Source organism: Colossoma macropomum, unplaced genomic scaffold, assembly GCF_904425465.1.
Source record: "Colossoma macropomum unplaced genomic scaffold, Colossoma_macropomum, whole genome shotgun sequence".
NCBI lineage: Eukaryota > Metazoa > Chordata > Actinopteri > Characiformes > Serrasalmidae > Colossoma > Colossoma macropomum.
In genome coordinates, this window is record NW_023494799.1 from 34475828 (window position 1) to 34491869 (window position 16042).

The 16042-nt window shown below is 38.2% G+C and overlaps 1 protein-coding gene across 6 annotated transcripts in view; it reads left to right on the top strand.

Annotated features, from left to right (window-relative positions):
- pacsin3 (protein kinase C and casein kinase substrate in neurons 3) overlaps nt 1–11002 on the top strand; it is a 47046-nt gene extending 36044 nt beyond the window's left edge. For 5 of the 6 annotated variants that reach the window (XM_036586485.1, XM_036586484.1, XM_036586486.1 and 2 more), the window contains 3 exons: nt 1538–1591; nt 3658–3827; nt 9706–11002. In XM_036586485.1, coding sequence (XP_036442378.1) covers nt 1538–1591; nt 3658–3827; nt 9706–9821 — 340 coding nt within the window. In that variant the 3' untranslated portion in view covers nt 9822–11002. The remainder of the gene's footprint in view (nt 1–1537; nt 1592–3657; nt 3828–9705) is intronic. The other variant, XM_036586491.1, reaches the window with a different exon arrangement.
- The last annotated feature ends 5040 nt before the right edge of the window (nt 11003–16042 follow it).

A 16042-nucleotide genomic window follows, 5' to 3' on the forward strand; every position in this document is an offset into this window, starting at 1 on the left:
TGCACAGATACGAAAATTTCCATATAACAAAGACAGACAATTATTTAGCAAAAAAACACTCAGATACTGATAGTTTAGTAGTTTTACAATTTATTAAGTTTTTTTATGTTATTTTCCTTCTTTTAACATCGATACTTCTTAAAGTGCACTTCTCTAACTGAGACTGTGTTTCTAAATTATGGAAAATAAACTGACTTCCTGGAATATTCACATTGCTGAAATATGTGCAAATTAAAACTAAAGACCTGTTTGCACTGGATTAGTTTATCAAGGGGAAATCTGAAAAAATATATAAATAAAAAGTACATGTCTCCTGAGTGAAGCTTGCACATCTGGATTGCACTAAAATTACTACAGGAGTTGCGAGTTCTGGGCTATGATTTCTATGAACCAATGAAGATCTATGATGATTCTTTAGATAACAGTGTGATGCAGTAACAGTGTAATAATGTAACAACATAAAGATTCTATATCAATTTAGGGTAAGACACAACAGGTGAATATGATATTTTTTTAAAAACAATAGATGTCACAATAAATCTTTATTAGTTAATGCTATTATTAATAATATTATTACTTGTATTTCTTATTTTAATTAATATTAATTGCAAGTTTTTGTATTGTATTAAAAGTTTTACAACAAATTACATATAGGTATACAAATGATATGTTGATATATGTAGATATACATATGCATACATTTGCATATTTTTAGAAAACATAAGATGCCTTTGGATGATGCTGTGAACGATTTTTACCAAACAAATAATTGTTCACTTAAAAAAACACTGCAATTTTATTGTAAAACATAAAACAGGTCATTTTTGTACAAAATCTAGCTTAAATCATTAGCAGTATATTAAGCAATCCTTCTGTAATATCCTTCAGAATATAGTGAGAAATTAACATGTAAAATGTCATGGAAATTTCTAATTTAATTTTTAAGTTTAATGTTGAGAATTTTAAGTTTTGGGAAAGAAAAAAAAAATAAGATTGGACCCAGGACTGCTTTACCAAGTGAGATCTCAAAAGAAAAGCAGCATTTGTCTGAATGTTGTTATTAGTACAAAAGAAATATACATATTTGAAAATTCTAAGTAGATTCTACGGCAAACATTTCAGGAAAATAACAACATAACATGCAAATCGACAAAACACACTGCAATGCATTTCTGTTGAGCTTTGACATTTTATGCCTGAAAGGTCTTCCCTTTAGGGTTCCTCCTAGAACCTGTGTGGAGGTTCTTTAAACGTTCTTTAGGAAACCAAAAATGGTTCCTCTGTGGCATTAGATAACCATTTTTGGTTTCCTAAAGATGCTAAGCCAGACTGTTCTGAGTATCTTTACAGAAGCAGTTTAGTTATAAATGTCAGTAGAACCACAAGAACAGATCAGTCCCACCGTCTGAGGACCCACACACACACACACACACACACGTGTCCTCAGACGGTATCAGGCGAGCTGGAGTGTGTTATTAAGCACAGCAGCTTCCACTCTCATTAGTCTGGTCTGTATGTGACTCTTTCAAACCCGCAGGTGGCGCGAAGGGGACGGCCATTACGAGAGCCTCACTGACTTATCCCAGAGAACGTTAGTGACCCCGCACTTCCTTTTTGGCCTTCTGTTTATCAGGGGACAGCTGCACAGATGCCTCGCCAAGACCACTTAACAGTTTAGATCCTGGCGCTTTTTAAGAGAAGTTTTAAAGAAGATACATTTGATAATTAGCTTGTTGTGTAAGGCCTTAATTGGAATGAACCGAAAAGGAGCGTCTGCGCTGCTGCTGCCTCCTGGGTGTGTTAGTCTTATTATAACCCAATCATCTGGGACTACAGCCGTGATGGGGAAGGTTGAAGAGAACCACTTTGCTGTGTAATGATGACTGGTGTTTGGAGATGATTCCTGTCCTTCTAAATGCTCATCTGTGGGAACTGATTTCTATTAGTAGCCCTGCTAATTCATCTCTGCATCTGTTAGTTTCTAGTGATTTATCACATTTGACAAACAAAATCAATGTCTTTGTTTTCCTTTACTTCATTTCTACTTTGATTCTTTGTTACTCTCTGTTAACCGTTTTTTATTTTTCATATTTATAAGCAGCAATTACTAGGCAAAGATTACCATGCACGCTTGATCATCTCTGATGCAGAGAATTCTTTATCCACAGCAAATCCTATACTGAGTAGTGATGCACTCAAACGGAAAAATCTTGGCCAAAAATGATTCAGGATGTGTTTGGCCAAAAGCCAAAAATGAAGCATTTTAAAATTTTATGTTTATATGCTTTTTTGTACCGTTGCACCATCAATTATATTTACTTTCCTTGTTATTTAAGGTTTTGAATAAACCTTGATTGAAAAACTAGAACTTTTATTTTTAAAAAGTCCAGCATCACAGGGCACTGGAGTAATGCAACTGTCTAAGTCAAGACTGCCCAGAGTGTGGCCCACTTTTTTGATTTTGCCAGTCAGAAAGTCACCCTAAACCTGCCCCACCTTCCTCACCCAATAAGAGAACGAAGTGTTTTAGCAACAAAATGTAGTGTAATCTGTTAAAAATACATTTTTAAGAAAACTGCCTTTTTTGATTATATAGTCATATCCAAAAGTCTGATCACCCCGGTCACATAACATGTTTTGTAGATTTAAATTTGAGTGAAAATAAGTTGAACCTCTACAGTGAACAAGTGTAAATATGGGCATTTTTCTGCCCATTTTAGTGCACAATTTCTCTTTATTTGCTGCATTTAGTAGAAAAATATACCTAATGTGCCTTTTGTAAAAGGCGTGGCACATTTTTATATTTTGTTTTATTCAAATATGTTAAATTCAACAAATAAACAGTAATTATGCATTTAAATGTGTAGAAGGGTGTTCTTTGTAGATGATGTGTTAACTTATTTTCACTTAGTAATATATTAGTGTATATATATTTCCTTCCTTATTTTCCTTTAAAATGGGTTGTCCTACCTACCTTCTTTGATTATGTTCTTTTAGATCTCAGCCCACCACAAACTCTTTTGACAAAAAGTTTGGGCACCCCTGGTCTAAGTATTGGCCCTATCATTGAAGATTCGATCCCTGGTGATGCCACAGCCATCTATAACTGACAGTCTATGAGAGTCTAACTGGCTGGCTCTCTGTGGGTCAGTAAGATAGCCCTGTTGCTCCCCCCATCACTTAGCACAACGCTAGCCAACACAAGCATGTGTTAGCTGACATAACAGAATGGGCAGTTAGCATTCTCTTAGCACCTTGAGCTGTCCAGTTCCATTGCACTGGTAGCTCAAAAAGATTCGGTGGTACTTTGTGACTCTGAGGAAGAATGTGCTGTCCATCACTGTCTCAGCTCGGTGGCATTGTGTGATGGGGAGATTTATTATAACTGTATTAGGGACAAAATTGGGGGGTGAACACTTAACTACAATTTCTAATAATTGAAATTATTTCTAAATTGCTATGTTTTGAGACTTTCTTGTATGATTATATAAGCTCTAAAAACATGCATCAGCAAAACGTTTGTTTTGACTGAAAAATGAGTCATTTTTGGCCATTTTTGGCAAAAAGTTTTTTTTGGCTAAAGTTTCAGTGCATCTCTCATTCTGAGGGTGATTCAAGACGTGACTGTAATCTGTGCTCTGTTTCTGGCTAACACAGAGGTGCTAAAGACTACTCCTCGGACTGGTCTGATGAGGAGAGCCCCAAGAAGTACATCGCTGCGAACGGCGTGGAGGTGGAGGAGGAGGAAGAGAAGGTAGCGGGTGTGCGCGTTAGAGCACTGTATGATTACACTGGCCAAGAGTCTGATGAGCTGAGCTTTAAAGCAGGTATTAATCCCTACTAATGCTTATTAATGGCACACACACATGTACACATACACCATGTTAGCTCAAAGCAAGCTGTGTTAGAGCACGCTTACAGCTTGTCGAGTGGTGGATTTGTCTAAAGGCTCTGCTTCTGCATTTGTTCTTCTCTCACACCAGAACATGCTTGATCAACAGCTGGCTGCAGCTGTCCTGAATCAGCAGATCATTCTGATAGTCTGAGAAAGGACAGAGCAGAGCTGGACAAATCTGAGCATGAGTGCTTTGGTGTGAACCTGGGTTAGAAAAACACACCTAAGACCTAAAAGGACATTTCATAAGGGTTTTCTATAACGTTATATAATGTAGAGTTCAGGCTACAGTTGGGCTGCACTGTATATCATTTGTCAATTATTATTGCAGTATTATCTTTTGTTGTATTGATATCACAGAAGACTGCAATATGCAAATAAGCCCTCCAAATTATGCACTGAACATCCTCATCAATTAGGCTAGCAGTCAGGACTCCCAGTGGCTATTTACATGTATACACCAATCAGGCATAACATTATGACCACCTCCTTGTTTCTACACTCATTGTCCATTTTATCAGCTCCACTTACTATATAGGTGCACTTTGTAGTTCTACAATTACAGACTGTAGTCCATCTGTTTCTCTGCATACTTTGTTAGCCACCTTTTACCCTGTTCTTCAGTGGTCAGGACCCCCATGGACCCTCACAGAGCAGGTACTATTTGGGTGGTGGATCATTCTCAGCACTGCAGGAACACTGATGTGGTGGTGGTGTGCTGGTTTGTGTTGTGCTGGTACGAGTGGATCAGACACAGCAGTGCTGCTGGAGTTTTTAAACACTGTGTCCACTCACTGTCCACTCTATTAGACACTCCTACCTTGTCAGTCACCTTGTAGATGTAAAGTCAGAGATGATAGCTCATCTGCTGCTGCACAGTTTGTGTTGGTCATCCTCTAGTCCTTCATGAGTGGTCACAGGACACTGTCCAGAGGACGCTGTTGGCTGGATATTTTTGGTTGGTGGACTATTCTCAGTCCAGCAGTGACACTGAGGTGTTTAAAAACTCAAGCAGCACTGCTGTGTCTGATCCACTCATACCAGCACAACACACACTAACACACCACCACCATGTCAGTGTTACTGCAGTGCTGAGAATGATCCACCACCCAAATAGTACCTGCTCTGTGAGGGTTCATGAGGGTCCTGACCACTGAAGAGCAGGGTAAAAGGGGGCTAACAAAGTATGCAGAGAAACAGATGGACTACAGTCTGTAATTGTAGAACTACAAAGTGCACCTGTATAGTAAGCGGAGCTGATAAAATGGACACTGAGCGTAGAAACAAGGTGGTCATAATGTTATGCCTGATCGGTGTATGTAATGCATGCTGGGTATTGTAGTGAGAGAGCATCAATGAAAGAAAATTATATAAAATCATGAATTCTATGAAACTGATGAGGCTGAAGGAAACAGTATTGTGCTACAGAGCACTGCACAACACAGCAAATACCATTTTAAACTCTAGTTTTAGGTGAGAATCTCACTTTAATGATGTCACATCTAAATGTATCGTGCAGCCCTAGGACACGGCACTTCATCCCCAGTTGGATGCGTCCCTGCCTGAACTTCTTTTGAAGATTAGCGAGAAAAACCCTTATGTGTCCTTTTATTGTCTCGCCATGTGTTCATGTTGATGCGCAGAATCATGTTGATCTACAACGTTGCAAATCCACTTTAAAAAAGCATGAATTACTTTTTTCAAAATGGATTGTGAAACAATGTAATTACCTCACTGACTACCAGACAGAGTGGCATGTCACATTCTCACACCCTCTTCATATGATCGTCCATTAGTTGGAGTCTCATATGGAATGCACTGTTATTTAACAAGCAGCTTTCAAAATAAATATGAAAGTTGGGAAAGCATAGCTTTGCAAAGCACTTGAATTCTCTCAAAGAAGGTAAGTAGGACAGGTGTAAGGTTATTATGGCACTACTTTTACCAGAGATGACGTATCCTTCCACATTCATGGGTTTACACTGTCCAGTATACTGATAACCCCATGTTTCGAATGTTATGACATGTAGTTTTATAAAGTGTCTGTACAGCAGACGGTCTTGGGGTACCACACCGACATCTGATAACAAAAAAATTAACGTAGATATTGAATAGACTGGTATCTAAACTAGTCTAATGGCTCCCATGGAAGTCCCAGTTATAGAATAGAATAGAAATAGAATAGACTTAAGAACAATTGATCAACTGTGTTTGCACACAGAGGAATCAGACCTCCACATTTAACCCATCCTTGCAGTAGGATCCCCACATACATGCACACTAGTGAACACACACACTAGGGAGCAGTGAGCACACTTGCCCGGAGCGGAGTGCAGCCCTATCCACGGCACCCAGGGAGCAGTTGGGGTTAGGTGCCGTGCTCTAGGGCACTTCAGTCATGTCCTGTTGGCTCATGAGATCATAGGAAACTTTGCTAGCTTGCAATGCTTCTCAGATAAAAAATATTAAAGCTACACTTTGTAAATTTTGGGGATTTGGAGACCTCTCTGGTGGAAATGTGTAACTGCAGCAACGTGGAACATTTTGTAATGTAGGTTGTGTTTCTGACCCCTTCACCAAGTGGATGAATCTGATGATTGCGAGCGCAGTGAAATTATGAATGAAGTATTCAGAGATAACTTCATGGTGAAGGGCATGTCTTTAGGAGGATGTAAGTTAATTGTCTACTATTGTCATCATATCTTCATCAGTGAAATTTTGATTTAGAATTTGAGACCTAAACATCAAGCCGGACGATCTTTTTTAGCAACATGCTCCACAAAACTCCCAAAATCTGACCCCACACCGATTAAATCACTATTTCATTGCAGTGCATGGACACCATATATTGCATGTTTTTTTTTGTTTTTGTTTTTCTCCTGATCCAGTAATGCTACTTCTTTTTTAACTAAAAAAGTACATAGTGCCACTTTAACCCCTTTCTGCAGGCCTCCTAGTGGCTGTTCCACCAGTGGGATTAAAATCATTGGGTATTTATATTATCAAATAAAACAGTCATCAAAATCTGATTAAAATTCTAATTTAATTCAAAATATTAATATTCAAGGCTGGACCTCCAAAAGAGGCTGAAATTGTGTTTTATGTCTACTGTGAAGAGGGGTTAAATGTTAAAGTGAATGAATTTGAATTTGTGCTCTAAAAGGTCTGCTGGATTCATTTGAACTGTTTAGCAAATGATGAATTCCTGCCTAATGTTTTGAAAACAGCAGTGCCTGCATGAATCCACTGGATATTAAATCACCTCGAATTTGAGGATGGAGCGAGATAACATCTTAACCACATGAACAAAAGGGAGGTTTGCTGTCTTTTGGGCCAAATTTCTCTCGTTATTGTGTGAAAGGCTTTTAGATTGGTCACAATACAAGTGTTCTGTTTCAGCTTCCAGTCTCTTGTGAAGCCCAAATTTCCCCCAGGCAGCAGCTCATGGTGAAGCTACGGTAGTCAGAACAGTGGGAAGCTGAACTGATACTAATGCTAAATGCCTGTCTGTCTGGTCTATTAGCTAGATTAACAGATCTCTACACAGCAGGGGGGCGTGGAGGAAACAGAATGGAATAAGATGCAATCAGGCTATCTTGATAGACTTGAATGCAGATTGAGAAATATAGTCTTTCACTCCATTTTGTTCAGTTTGGATTTGATAAATAATCAATTAATTTGGAGGGTTTGTTGTTTTGTGTCACCAGAGCAGAGCCTGAGGTGAACTGTCTGCTTCACGTCATTTATATTCTACTGTGGATTCAGTCTAATCTTGATCCTCTTTATTCATGTAATGGCAGCGTCATGATTCTCATGACAAGCTCCTGCAGTGCAGTCAGCAAAGATATTATTCTGCTGTTATATCATGTCTGCCACCTAGTGGTGGCTTTGCAAGCTTGCTGTTTTCCCCCACCTAGTATTCAAACATTATTCTCTGAAAAAATCAGTGATCATCACAGATTTAGGCATCGCAAATAGACTTGCTTGTGTGGTTGGTGACACTGTATGACATATTAGGGCTGGACACTATGACTATATATTGTTATGATTAATTATGTCAATACTGTATACTTTACTGAACATATCATGGATATCGGTACTTGTTTCATTATAAAGAGAGCAAAACTAGTCCCGTTTAACTGGATTTAATGCGAAATATTAAATAAATTTTGTGTTCAGTTTTTGATAGTAATTTTTTATGTAGCATTACTGGTTCTTTTTTCTCTGTTTCAACTGATCAGATTCTGATTTCTTGAAATATCGTGATATATTTTTGCCATATCACCCACCTCTACTATTACCAATAACAATAGACAAAAAGGCACTGCATAGCTAAAAAGAAGTAACAGCCATTTGAAAAAAGGACAGTTCATCTGTGGGAGGGGTGGGAGGGGGTGCAGGTCTCTGCCACTTTTTAGAATTATACAAAATATTTTGGGGGGTGGCAGGATGGTTGTTGAAAAAAGTACATAGTTGAGCAGCAAAAGAGCACTTAGATAACAGTTGTTATTTGTATTATATATTTATTTTTATAATTTAAAACACTAATTAAAGCAACAGTAGGTTTTGTTGTTTTGTTTATAGTCACTAATGACAAAAAGAAAGAAGCTCCTGCCCTAAAATCCACTTCTCTGTTGTACTATGATTGTTTGACGTATGGCACAACCCATATTAATTATGATCATATTTATCATTATTGGGGTATTTTGCTAAGGTATTTCTAACGCAGATCAGACTGAGAATTTCAGTGATATTATGGAAAGAAAACATGCTTTTGTAATTGGGGCGATATTGAATTTCTGTCCTGAATGTCTGATATTCCTATTGTTTGTTTTATTGACAAATAAAGCAAAAGATCTTAATATGGTAAGTGTAATGGTAGGGTTACCTTGTTCACCCCCTTTTTACATTTGAGTTGTATGTGTGCTGTAGCCTCCTGACGTCCCTGACCAGTGTCAACTTTGCATCCTTGCTAGCTAAGATTACTTAAAGGGACGCTTGAAAAGAAAAACGTAACCATCTTTACATCTGTGGTAAACTTGCGTCCTACAACGGTTCCACAGACGTCTCTAAATTTCCCGGAAACCCTTCATTCTGATGATGTATTTTGAAGGCAGAAGGAACTACTGCTGCTTTGAGGTGGATTTATGAGGGTGGTCCGTTTGGATTTTTTCCTGTTAGCTGGTGAAAGCTAATGCTACTGCTAGAAAGCTAAATATCTCATTGCAGCTGTAGTTCTGTAGCAGCCATCTTCAGATTATCACAACAATGGACAAAATCGAGTACTAATGACAGAAATGACTCAACAGATGAGCTGAAAGCCACAGTTAGCGGTTAGCGGGTAACTTACCTCAGTTTGGATTCTTTATCTGGCTGAAAGGGTAACAAACCTACAATGTACCCGCCGTCTATTTTGTGCTGAATAAAGATAGAAAGATTGACGACCGAGTGAATACTAGCTTGGTTTATTAGCCTGTAGACCAGTGGCTAGGCTATCAGTCACAATGGGTTGACACCACAGCACTTCCTAAAGGTTTATGATGTATTAGCAAAATGCTAATACATGCTATTGTAGTGAGAGAACAATATAAAATCATTAAGTCTGTCAAAACAATAAGGTAGAGGAATAATAACACTACAAATATTCTACTAAGCACTAGTTTTAGGCTGGAAGAAGCCTTTTTGTTGTGGTTCCAGTCATGTATGTGATGCTTTAGGCTTGCTAATCCTGTATATTACCCGTTAATTGGCCTTGTCGCTCCAGCACAGACCTAATGCTCATGTGATCATGTGTATTTGCTCTGTGGCAGGTGAAGAGCTGATGAAGCTGGGCGAGGAGGACGAGCAGGGCTGGTGCAAGGGGCAGCTGGACAGCGGAGAGGTGGGCCTCTACCCTGCTAACTACGTCCAAGTCATCGCATCCTGATGACCCGCCCCGCCCCGGGCGAGACCCACCAAACTAAACGAAAAACACTGAACTGCGGCAGCAGCGGCCGCAACTCGGCCGTGAAACACGAAGCTACGGAAGAGGCCGACCTGCCGACCATCGCCACATCATAAACAAATAAAGAATCTTTTCTTTATTGACAGGCTAGAGAATTTAGCATCATGCTGCTGTATATTGCCCTGATCCTTCGGCTTTGTCAGAGACGTTACCAGTACAGTGCCTTTGTGGGAAGACGCCAGGGACAGAACTAGCTCACAGCTGCAGTCATCACCAGAAGCACAGTAGAAAACTGACAACGGACTTTTAGATTTCTCTGAAGGGATCTTCACGGAGAGAACATGGGCCTCCATCCTCAGTCATAATCAGTTACTTATGACGCTTCTCTCCTGTACAGTCCTCTTCGTCGTCTTCTTTCATCAGATTTTCAGTTACGCCGCAGATCATTTCAAGTATTTATTTTGACCAGTTTTCTTTGTATTCACGTTTGAGTCTTTCACAGGCGTATGTTGGCGTGTACATATCCCTTTTCTTGACCTTGTTTAGTAGTCGAGGACAATTAGGCCAAACTTGAATGACTTTCTTTGACTGGTGATGCGCGTAGATGCTGGTTGTAGGTCAGAAAAACAATATAATTATAGGATTTTCTGATACAGCTCAGAAAGCATACACAGTTTTCTAATCTTTCATTGAGTGAAGGTTTTGTTTTGTTACGTAATACAGAGTTGTACAATACAAGAAATGTAAGGATCGAAATGGGTAGAGGTTCTTTTTCAATTTCACGTCTTCAGGACTATTTTTTTGGAAAGGGGATTTGAAAAATCGAGTAGTTTTAGTTACATTTTTAAATTTCTTTTCTGGTTTTACTTGGAGAACAGCTTATTTTTTCAGCCAAGCTTAACCGACTAAAGAGAAAAAACTAGTGGCTTATTTGTGGTTATCTGAGCAGGGGATGTCTGTGTGTGTGTGTGTTTATCTGTGTTTGTCTGCCTGCACAAACTGTGTGAGAGTGCGTCAGAAGATTGATTTCATCTCCGTGTAAGAAGAATTATTCTGGACTTCACATCCACGTGCACAGCTCTGAACATGGATTTACCTTAAACTACTGTAACAATCTATACTAATCAATGTAAAAATCCAAATAAACACAAAAGAATCAGTTATCTGGGTTCTTCTCTGCTGTCTGTATGTATGGTTCATTTCTTTCAGCAAGGTTTAGGGCAGGGGTTGCAGCCCAAATGTTAAGAAGAGCCATTTTGTCCTTTCAACAAAAATCAAACCACCTTGGTGGACACAGTATTTATTGTCCATTTGATCATCTTGTGTCAGTATATGCTTACGTACTAGTCTAGACAAAAAATATAAACAAAAATGCAGACTTGCTTTGCTGTGCTTTACGCTTTAGCACAGCTATAGCCGCTTTTCTCGCATCTCCGTCAGGAAACGTTTCCTCAAAAGTGAAATTATTTCTTGCAAAATGTCTCTCAGCATCCAACTTATTACGAGGCTGAAGTCACTTCTCATTCTCCAGCTTCTTGTTTGAATTTTCCTGTTCCACCTTAAATGGTGCCTGAGGCGCCAGAACGTCACTTTTAAGTAAAACGTCACATTTAAGGTGAAACAGGAGAATGAAGAGAAGAGAGATGAAAAGAAGCTGGCGAATGAGAAACTGACAGTTTCTCATTGCAGATTAAATGTATCAGGAAACCAGAGGGAGTGATCATAAATAAAAAATATATATATTATAAATATAAAAAGTAAATCCATTTGTCTCCAAATTATTGATGTTCATCTTAAATCTTTGTCTTTTCATTAGCTGTTCCCTAGTTGGGACTGTTGTTACTATAGTGACCAGCAGTCTGCACGCCTACCTTCCGGGTTAAAGGGTGAATTAGCAGATATAGGCTAAATTAAGACCATTTATTGTTAAAACTGTGTTGAATGATCAGCAGAGCTTTGTTTTACTGTAAAGGAGGATTATTTTATTTTTAACAAAATTTAATTCTCCTGTGGAGCCACAACAGGGCAGTAAAAGAGCCGCAGCCCCCTGAGATGAAACTGTACCTTATTAGCCACTGTTTTTTTCAGAAGCCAAATTTTTACATTTTTAACATTTTTTTGTTTTGTTTTGAAAATTAGTGCACACCTGGGCATTAACTTTGTTTGTTTAGTTATGTTTGTTGTAGAAACAAATTCCAAGCATTTAGGTGTAAGACTTCAGGTCACCGTGTCTTTAAGATAAGAAGGGCTCAACTGGACTGGTAATATAATTATTTTCATTTTTGCTGCCATTCTAGTTGGTTGGCATTATAGTTGGTTAAATTTATAATTTTTTAAGGGAGCTTAGAGGACAAGGTCAGTACTCGTTGCTCCCTAGTGGTACTTTTTATGTATGCAATAAAACCAAACGACTGAAAAATTCATTTTAGTTGTGATGTCAGTCAACCACAAGAAAATCTCAATGTTTTTTTTCTTGAAAGTCTGACCACAACAGTCTTTGTTACTCACTTAATCAGAAACATCCCTTCTAGCTCCACCTTGTGTACAGTTGGAGAGTGGAGCTTTTCTGCTGATGAACATTTTGTGTTGGCCATCCTCTAGCCCTTTATCAGTGGTCAGTTTTTGACCACAGAGCTGGTCTGTAGTAAGAAAATTACCATTTTTTGGATGGCAGACCACTGTCAACCCAGCAGTGACACTGATGTGTGGAAAGACTCCATTAGCACCTCTGTGCTGGTAGACTTGTACCAGCACCGCACACACCACCCTGTTGGTGTCACTGTTGTGCTGGGAATGGTCCACCAGCCAAATAATATCTGGTCAACAGCAGTACTGTGGACAGAAACTGACCCATGGTGAAGGGCAGAATGTAAAGCTTTTTTCCTTTTTATATACATCCAAAGAAACTAAATGATTGCGCACTGCTTTTATCATCATACTCCCCTATAAACATATTTGGAGTTGTACTTCCTCATGAAAAACAACAGAGTTTAAAGGTCAAATTGCGTAGTGGAAAATGCTGCCAGTAACTTTACGCTCACTAAAGCCATATCAGCCGCACGTTACCATGCCTGCTGTCTTCTATGACCCATAGTCATCATTATCATGGTGTGAATTTACAAACTACCAAACAATCCCAGCAATGTCATGTTGTCTGATTTAAGCACGTGATTAACAATTGTTTTTAAAATCAAAATTGATCTTTTTCAGGTCCTCATTTGTTCAGGTTTCTGTTCATATTAAGGACAGTTTATTAGACCAATCATTTACATGGGCAGTTTTTAAAATAGATTGTTTCCATCAAAATGTAATCACTTTTGTCTGCCTCCAAAATGTCTTATGAGTTTTGATTATCTTACCAGTGGGTGTGGAAAAATCACATAAACCAGCAATATCATTTTTGACTTCTTGCTCCTTTTCTGAGATGCCTTATTGAGCAGTGTAATATATCATATATTATAACATACCAAGGGTTTGACAATTTAAAGCTGTATTATGTAAGTTTTGGGGATTTGGAAATTTGTAACTGCATGCAATATTTTGTAACTTCGGACCCCTTATCTGACAGGATGGATCTGCAAGCGTGTTGGAAGAGCATTCAAAGACAACTCAGGATGTGTCTTCTGAGGACATAGGTGATTTTGCATTTGAAAGATGAAAATTGAGACAGATTTTCTTTTTGAGCCTGTGTGTGTGTTGTTAATATGTAGGGATGTCTGATGTGGTCCAAAAAACTCATATAAAATCTGAACCAATGCCTCTGGCCTTTTAAATGAATATTTCAGGCTTCACAGGGTGACTCACAGCAGGGTGCATTCACCATATTTTAGCATGTTTTTTTCTGACTCAGTCATGCTACTTCAATTTTAGCAAAAAAAAAAATGTACAAAGTGCAGATTTAATAAGAACTGAGGATAAAAAAGCTCACAGACTTACACATGCACAATGTGCAATAGTATTACATGCTGCTAAGAGACTCTCCCTAATGGACCTTATCATCATTCTGTAATTGGCAGCATATCTAAATAAAGGTTTAAGCCTTTTTAAATGCGAGGCACCTCATGGACCCGACTCACTCCCTCAGTCACTCACTCGCTCAATCATCCATGTTTAGCAGGTTGGAAATTCTCCACCAGGGGCCCTAAGCACTCAAATAGCTTTTGATGCTTCATAAGAGCATCATTTTCACTGCGTATTCTTATTTCCCTGAAAAAAGAAATGATAAATGTTTTCAAAAATCACCCCAAAAATGTTTCAAAGTTGGTACATTTTGTTATATGTACATTTACCCCCGAATGTCACTGTGTCCTCTGAATTAGGTTAAGTTGATGAAATTGTTGCATGCATGCCAACACTGCTACAGTGTAAAAAATTTCACTGTAAAAACTGTAAAAAAATGTACGGTTCAATACAGTTTTATAAATACAGATTATAACTGTAAGTTAGTATATTTACAGTATAATACTGCTAGAGGTTAACAGTTCATTACCTTTTTTGGATGGGGTGTAATAACTTTCTTGATACAGGAAAAGTTATATAGAAATACTGTACTGTTAAAAAACATTGTTTTTTTTTTACTGCATGTTACTTTTGTCAAAAAGTAACATGAATGAAAGGGTTAATTACTGTAGTGAACAGTTGACGTCGCATATCTTGCAAAATGTGTTACTTTATTGTAAATAAATTTGATGATTCCACATTTGTCATATCAAAAGAAAAGTAAATTTTACAAAGGAAAGCATTTAGGCATGAAAATGAACTTGATAACAATCTTTGTACAACAGTCCACAGCTGTAAAACTCTCTCTTGTCCTACTTTGTCCTTCCTTGTTTCTGTCTGTATCTGCCTTTATCTTCCCGTCTGTGTTTTGTTCCATGTGCTTTTGTTGTTCTGGTTTGTCTCCTCCCCAGTCATCTGTCCCACCTGTGTGTAGTCTGTAGCCCCGCCCTCTCATCAGCCCCAGGTGTGTCTCATGTGTTCTTTTGTCTGTTTATTCCTCTTGGTTTGGTCTGTTTCTTTGCTTGGTGGTGTTTGTAGTATATTTGTAGTGTGTTTTGCTGATTCTTAGTTAAAGTAGTTATTCCTGTGTATTTTGTTCTCTGTTCTTTGATTTTGGTGGTTCTTTTCATTTCTTTAGTGCTGGCCTCATTTTGCTTTTCTTTTGTTTCTGGTTCTTTCCTTGCTATTTTCTCCATGGACAACAATAAAACTGCTAGCTCACACACACATCCTGCCTTCTCATCTCCTTCGGCTTCCAACATGTTACAACAGCTATGACTGTTTCTAGTTTTGTCAACACATAATATGACCACAAATTTCCCTCTTCTAGTTTTACTTATTATTAAAAGTAAACTAAGTCCTATGACTAGTAGACTGACGATTGGAGTGCACTTTGGGAGAGTGATGTCACACGGTTGCACTGGACTCAGTCCTTGCCTTTCTTCATTGATTGAGAAACACCTGGATACAATTAAGAAGGTCGACTGAAAGAGATGTTTAGCTGTTTCTCCTTAAACAGACAAGAACCAAGTGCAAGATCCAGTGCAACCATATGAAATCGCACTGCAACAATGGTGACACTATTAGAGGCATTTTGTCTATATGTTCTAATTTGATTTATACAACATATTTTAATACTACTGTTTCATCAGTCATGGGTCCATGTGAAGTGGGTGTGAATACCTCATCTTTGAATGAATTTCAGTGTGCATGCAGCTTCTCTTTGATACTGACGATTGAAGCTGTATGTGGAAAACACAGAAGCAAGCCTGGTTGCTTTAGCAGTAATAACCTACGGTTTGAGTAGCCGGTGTCGGTATATGGTAGTGTTTAAAAGCAGATTTGATTTAATGCCATGCTAGTTTGCTTGTAGTATATGTAAGTTGTCAATAAGAATATTTCAACTGCTAAAACACATTGTAATTCAGAAGATCCAGGACAAAACATATCTAGTTTGGAGCATTTTTGTTGATGGTGTAAGGTGTGATATGTATTATTATTACTATTACTTTTACAGTTATTACCATATTGTTACACTATAATTACAGTAGCCATATAATAATGTGTTTGGTACCATGTATTCTGCCCGTTCTGTATTTCCCAGGATTGAACACAGAAGCCTGATTTGTAAAACACTTTTATACTGGCCTAAACACAGTACATTATTGTTGAAATTACAGGAATTCTTTACAGTGCAGAGCTCC